Genomic DNA, 6,872 nt, shown 5'->3' on the forward strand with positions numbered 1-6,872 from the left:
ATGAGCTGTCCCTCATTTCTTTTTATATTATTAGGAAAATGCAAAATAGGTGCAGTTATTAGGTGCACTTGTTACCAGCTGGCAAGTCTGTAGTTCATATGACCACCTTTATTCTGGAACTCTACTTTTCAATGTTTAAATTTCATCAGCTCATCAAGATTCCTCACACCATTGGCTGAACCATGACAGAGCCTCCACCCTGTTTTATAGATGGCTGTAGACACTCACTGTCGTACCGCTCTCCTGAGCTCCACTCACTAGAAACAAAAATCTCAAATTTGGAAGAATTACTCCATAAGACCTGTAGCAACTGATTTTCAGTCCAGGTCTTTTGTAATTTGCCATACATAAGCCTTTTCTTCAGATTTCTGTAAGAATGGCATCCTGACAGCCACCCTTTGTTTGAGATCATTTCTGATGAGGTTTTGGTAGTGCTAGCAGTAGATGATCAACTACAATTAAGAAAAAAACAAAACAAATACAAACAACTCCCTGGTTTGGTCACATGATATATTAAAAGGGAGGCATAATAATAACAACTCAATTTGCTACTGCAGCAACAGGTGAAGTCTTTGACATGACCAGAGGAAGAAAAAAAACGACGGGATTGGTCCATTAAAATGTGGTGGTTTGGTTAATGTGTTCAGATTTTCAGGCTTGTGATGGTTCTACATTTCTGAAAGTGAAAACACATATTAAATTTTTTAATGTTTATTGAGTTGGACATGTATTCATAAAACAGAGAAACTAAAATGTAATTTTTAATGTCCATGTGTTGAAGTCCATTTGTCAAGTGTTCTGACTTGTTTCAGCTGATTTCAGATACGCCACAGTCTCATTACAGGAAGTCTACAGCAGTGCTCATTTGTCCTTAGTGAATGCATCCATCACCATCTGTTATTTCTTCTGGAAAAATCCCATTATGGAAGCTTGTTTAGCTCCTTTATTTGAGTTTGCTGATGCTTTCTTTTGAGTTTTCTTCTCATCCTCTTTGCTACTTGATGGTTTTGCTTTAATGGGATCTCTTGAAGCTTGTTTGGAGGGTTTAAAATCATCTTCGGATTCAGAGTAAGATTCACTCACGTAGCCTTTTTCTGTCACTGTGGATGAGAAACAACCCGGAGTTACAAATTCATACAAAACAACCAAACTAATCAATCTACTGTGGACAAGAGGACACTGCCAGATTCAGCCTAGATTGCTGCGTTTCTCTTGGTAAGACTGATGGAACAGGAGCAGCGCACATGATGCTGTCAAAGAGCAAAGACACGTTGCCGTTAAAAAGAGTTCAGGTGGAGTGAAGGACAAAAAGTGATCCTTGCACTTGCTCTGATCTACCACCTTCAACAAAATAAAACACAGCTCTCTGTATGCAGAAATGATACTAAACTATAATCTTAGTTATCTATGATTTTAAATTGCACAGCTTGCTGCAGGTTGACAACCGTCATCTCACTTAGTGTTGAACTGAAGCCTGCTGCATGCATTGATGAGTTAATGTAATGGATGGGGTGCACTCAAATAGATTTACCTAAAAGATTTAGCAACTTAGCTTGCAGATTTAGATTAATATTAAATAGAATTAAATCATATTAAATATAATAGTTAGATTAGATTTTATTATAATAATAAAAGTCAGACCTGTAAAAATATAAAAGCAGCTATTAAAACTCTCAGAGAAAAAACATTAAGTTGAGCATTGTACACATTTCTCACAGAATATTACTGCTCTTCCCTGGATGTATAGATTCCTCATAAACAAGTATAAACAAGTGAAGCGACTGTGCGCCTGAGTATAAGCATATAAGGAATATCCTTTATATGCCGACAGGACTAACAACAGCAGCGGAAATCTCCCAGCCCTGAGCTTTTGTCTCATATCGATTACTTGTACAGACCCTGACCTCTTTATTTAAAAACAGTCACATATACTGTAGCACTATATATAAATACATTAAAAGTGTTTGATTATTATCTGCACTGGTTGGATTTTCACTGTTGTATGTTTTTCATACCCATGCATCCATCACCGTCCACAAAGGTATGAGACTTCATGACTCGTCTTCTCTTCCTTATTTTCATTTCAGAACTGCTCGGCTGTAGAATAACAAGACGCATGCTCCGAGTTAAATACATAAAAAAAATACATTAAAAAAAATGAATGAAAGACTACCAAAGTTTCCAGTTATATACAAAACTAGAGTATCAAACACTTACATGGGAATGTCTATCGGGTTCAACCTCCTTTTTAGGACTTGGTGATGATGGTTCTCTTGTCACGACTGGCTGTGGAGAGTCTGGAATAACTGGAAGGGGGAAAACAGATTATCTTATCAATTTTGAAATGTCTACTTTTATAAGTCCTTCTTTTCCCAAAGACTGAAATGAACTGAAATAAAAGTTTTGTCCTCACAAGCCGTTTGCCAATCCAATTAATTACAATGTTTGGAATTGCTTTTAGTGTGCCTACAGCAGCAAAACTAATACAAAATATACATTTATATCTTTAATCCAATTATATCACTGTTTGTTCACTTTTAAAATAAATAAGTTTTCAAAATAGAAAACATCAGAATAAGAGAATAATATAAAATAAAAGTATAACCATCTTCATCACTGCTGTCTGGCTCCGGTTTCTTAATCCTCCTCCTCTTTTTCGTCTCCATCTTCTCCTCTTCACCGTCAGAATCTTCTAGCCGCTTAGTTTTGCTATCAAAAAAAAAGGAATTAAAGAATTTAAATTAGATTAAAGCCAGAAATAAACACCCTTTATAACTTTTGAAATTACATTTCTAAGTAACAATTAGAGACAGGGAAGTGGGACTTGATTGAGGAAAGCGGATTCTTTTCATGATTAGAAAACTATTTCCTCATGTACTGAAAGGAATATTTAATTCAATTTGTCACATTTCCCACATGAATACCGACACACACCTTCTGGAGTCTTTCTTTGTGTCTTTTTGTGGCTCCACTGGAGCAACGGTTTCTTGCTTTTCCTCTGGTTTTGACCTTTCATGCTGCTGCTGCGCTGCTCTGGAAGATGACTGAGGTGCTTCCTCCTTCTTCACAGGTTTCTCTGGCTTCTCTGAAGTAGTGAAAAAGAACAATTATTCAGTAAACATATTCAAATCAAATAATTACTGCTCATCTTTCTGGGTTACTTTTGTATGTCGCAAAACAGCATGCACATCGATAAACGTGGAAACTTGATTTAAAATACAAACTCAATTACTCACAACAAAACACTGAAAACATCAGATCATGGCAGCAAAATAAGTTGGGACGTGGCATCCATGTTTTCCAAGTAAAATGTAACATTTTGATTTTTAACCAGAAAGGTTTCCACTTTGCCTCGGACCATTTTAAATGAGCTTTGGCGGAGAAGATGGCAGGGTTTCTGGATCGTGTTCACAAGTGGCTTCTGCTTTACAGCCTCTACATTCAAAACCTTACACTCTATGCAAGACAAAACCGTTTTTGCTGATTACAACCTGCAGCACTTTGGTACTTTTTTAAAAACTTGTTGGCTCACTCGCTGATTATTTTTCACCATGGTGAGGAACACATTCAATTATGATGCTTTTACTAGGTTTATGTGAAATAAGAACATGACAAAGACAACATTCATTTATATAATGATGTGATTTGTACAACTGCTCTGAAAGGCAGATCGTGTGTCAAATAAAGAGCAAAATAGTACTACTACTACTAATAATAATAAAAACAAACTATGAGCACAACAGTTTCAAGGTTAAAATAGAAACCTAAAACAAAATAACAGCAGTCTAAACGGAACATATGAATTTTAATCCCCCTTTTAATAAAGTACACCAGACACACAATACTTTAATTATTACTCACTTGATGTTTGAGTCCCAAAGAAGTTTGCCACTGGATTGGCTTTTGCGACTGGTTTGCTTTTGGGTGCGTCGATCTAAAATACAAAAAACACAATTATAAACAAACAGAGCAAAAACTCGAGTACCCTGAAGAGCAACTGACTGCAGCACAAGGACAAAGTCGTACATCCTCTTTCTTTTCAGGCTTCATCTCTTTGGTGTTATCCTGACTCTTAGGAGCAGATTTGTTAGCAAACATTCCCATGATGCCTTTTGGAGGCTTGGCGGATGATTTTAAAACTGGGCTGGTGTCTCCATTCATGCCAGTCTTTTTGTTTTCAGGCTCAGGTGTAGGAGCTTGCTGGACTTCCCTCGCCTGCTGCAGCTCCACAGAAGACATGGGCACTGCGCTGGCACAGTGGATCGCGCTGTATCTGAAAAGCAAAAGAAAAATAACTATTAAATAATATAAATAACATTATGCATTAATTATGTTTTCATTCTAATAGTGGCTAAACTAATCTTTACACAGATGGTGTAAAAATGCTGATGACTGGTCACTGCAAATCAAAAAACACCATGATTAGCATACCTGCTGCAGTTTTTAAGATTGTCTTTCACAGCGTCGTAGTCCACGGCGTAAAGTGGGCCGCTGTCTCTAAGCAACGCTCTCTGGACGCTGTAGACGTGCACGCTGACTACCAAGCTCATCTTGGCTTTGAAATCTGCAGAAGAAAACGGCAAACGTGACACACTGCTGCTTCATTTACAACAAATATGTCATTAAATAAAACAAAATACAAAGAAAATCAAGACTCACTGACATAAAAGCATACTATTTAGTGATGGTGATGATTATGAACTGAGGATATTACTTTCGAAATTAGAAGCAAACAACGAGCCAACCTTGCTGTTACAGAGCAACACAACCGAATGTCATGTGAATTAATATTTACACACCTTCCAGCTGGTCCTCTCTCACAACAGACACCTTGTGACTCTGAAAAGCAAACACAGTGTAAAAAAATCATTAAAGCTGCAGCTTTGGGCATGTAGAAAAAAAGAAAAGAAAAGAAATCACAAAAAATGCTACAACAGGTCTCACCGTTTGACCGTTGTCCACAAATTTCCCTGACACAAGGTAGGTGGCATGCAGCTGAGCTGAACTCTCCTTCCTCTTGTGATCCAGGTAATGGTAGAGCATTCTGAACACAAGACACAACTTAAATGTATTTCCTAGGTAAATCTGTGTTTATGGCATTTATGTATTTATCAGCCAATGACACAAAGTGTTAATGATCTTTTTTTAAAAGAAAACACACAGCACCTTTTTTTTTTGCATGCACACACATGCCAAAACATGCAAACGTGCGCATGTCTTCATCTCACCACCACAAAAACGGTGCAACTCAAGTGCAGAAAAACTCAAGCGACATTCCATTGGACTGTTACTGTCAAATGTAGTGCTTCTTTGGCGCTAAATACAGTAAACCCTAATTAATTTAAATTTTGCGATTGTTGCTTGGACAAACAAGACATTTCGAAGATGGAAAAAAAATGTATCATATATTATTTTATTAGTTCCTGGCATGTCAAAGTAACCACTTACTGTTTTGCTGTGTTGACATGAACTCCAAGAGTGAGACTCAGCCATTTATAGGTTACCTGGTGTAGAGAAAGCACACAGGACACTTGTATTTACACAGAGACTATATGACGGATAATAAATATTATCAAATATTGTCTTTGTTCTTTAAGGTACCGGTTATTGTTGCTTTAAATTAAGCTACATGAGCTGGGAAATATCTAATACTTATCAGATATAAATAAATATCGACTTCATGTCAGTGTTTGAAATATCTTTACTACAGCAGTGTTTGTCACGCACTTGGCGGTTTCCAGCAGTAACTGAAATTGGTCAACTAAAAATAAGCTTTTCTTCAATTCAACTGCCATTTACTACATCATAGCAGAGCCGAATTAACACGAAGACCCCTGAACATCTCCAAAATTGATAAAAATGCCCCTGGATACACATAAATTGTCGTGAAAACCAGACAAAGTTAAAACGGCAGTTTTTTTTGAGCGGAGTTCAGCAGCCAACCATGTCGAAGCCAGAGCTCAGCCAGAAAACCTCATCGCACAAAATGAAATTCCGCGAAATAAGAAGGCACTTACTATTTTATTATGGTCATTGACGTATTCGTCAATATTATCCAAATAAAGCTCATCCATTTTGTTTTACTCCTTGAAAGCAGACGACTTGCTGTTCCAATTTAACTGCGCGGGAAAGCAGTTTATTTACTTCCTGTTGCATGTCACGTGTCCGCCCGTCCTTCCTGTGAGGTGAAAGGCTTTAGGCTGCCCTCTGCAGGCCAGACGGGGCTGTGAGTCACTCCCTGGATCAAATGAATGATAGAAGTAAAAAAAACAAAAACAAAAAACAAACAAACAAACAAACAAACAAAAAAAAACAGGAGCTTCATTCATTTATTATTCCACATACATTATCACTATTAATACGTTTTTTTGTACCCCAAAACCAACACGGGACAGTTAAAAATTAGTGCAAACTCTCTGAAACAGCAAAATCCACAATGTGAATGCAGTGGAGCTGAGAGAGCATCAGTTCATTATGGGCACTATAATGCACCTATGTATGTGGAAAACAATAATGATGATGGGTCTCCAGGGGCCACTTTAATGCTATCTCTTATTATAGTAGCCCAACAATGTGCTTCAGTTTTACCTCACCGTCTATGTGGGAGGCAAAGGAACAGTTTGTAGAAAATAAAGCAACCTTCTTGCACCTCCATCATATCAAAGAGCAATAACTACAACAGCAGCAGCCTCAGATTGTTCAGTAGAGAAGTCCATTCTTTCCTCATGGGGAGTCCGCTTGATATTTCTAACTCAGGCAATAATAAACTCTTTTGAAAATGACAGAACAAAAATGGTTTGCCCAGTGTGTCTTCAGCTTTCAGGCAAGTTTCTCAGGTCACAAGAAAAAAGGTATGGTGCTCAAAACATAGG

At 37.4% G+C, this 6,872-nt stretch overlaps 1 protein-coding gene across 1 annotated transcript; it reads right to left on the reverse strand.

The window, feature by feature from the left end:
- On the reverse strand, positions 1 to 6,169 carry pold3 (polymerase (DNA-directed), delta 3, accessory subunit). The gene is made up of 12 exons (XM_005918043.3): positions 6,018 to 6,169; positions 5,449 to 5,504; positions 4,945 to 5,044; positions 4,800 to 4,839; positions 4,432 to 4,564; positions 4,027 to 4,273; positions 3,862 to 3,934; positions 2,935 to 3,085; positions 2,606 to 2,709; positions 2,218 to 2,306; positions 2,016 to 2,097; positions 1 to 1,100 (listed from the first exon to the last, which is right to left on the reverse strand). The coding sequence occupies exons 1-12, from the start codon at positions 6,072 to 6,074 to the stop codon at positions 898 to 900; spliced, it is 1,335 nt and encodes a 444-aa protein (XP_005918105.2). The 5' UTR covers positions 6,075 to 6,169; the 3' UTR covers positions 1 to 897.
- Positions 6,170 to 6,872: the final 703 nt, after the last annotated feature.

This window comes from Haplochromis burtoni, unplaced genomic scaffold (assembly GCF_018398535.1).
Source record: "Haplochromis burtoni strain Fernald_Lab_line unplaced genomic scaffold, NCSU_Asbu1 Contig_27, whole genome shotgun sequence".
Classification (NCBI taxonomy): domain Eukaryota; kingdom Metazoa; phylum Chordata; class Actinopteri; order Cichliformes; family Cichlidae; genus Haplochromis; species Haplochromis burtoni.

Excerpts from the sequence above, each read along its gene's own strand:
- pold3 (XM_005918043.3), bottom strand. The coding sequence starts at position 6,074 with ATGGATGAGCTTTATTTGGATAATATTGACGAATACGTCAATGACCAT. Across the intron at positions 3,086-3,861 it reads CTTTGGGACTCAAACATCAA|AGAAGCCAGAGAAACCTGTG; the intron begins GTGAGTAATAAT and ends TCACTACTTCAG. Across the intron at positions 2,307-2,605 it reads AGACAGCAGTGATGAAGATG|TTATTCCAGACTCTCCACAG; the intron begins GTTATACTTTTA and ends TCCCCCTTCCAG.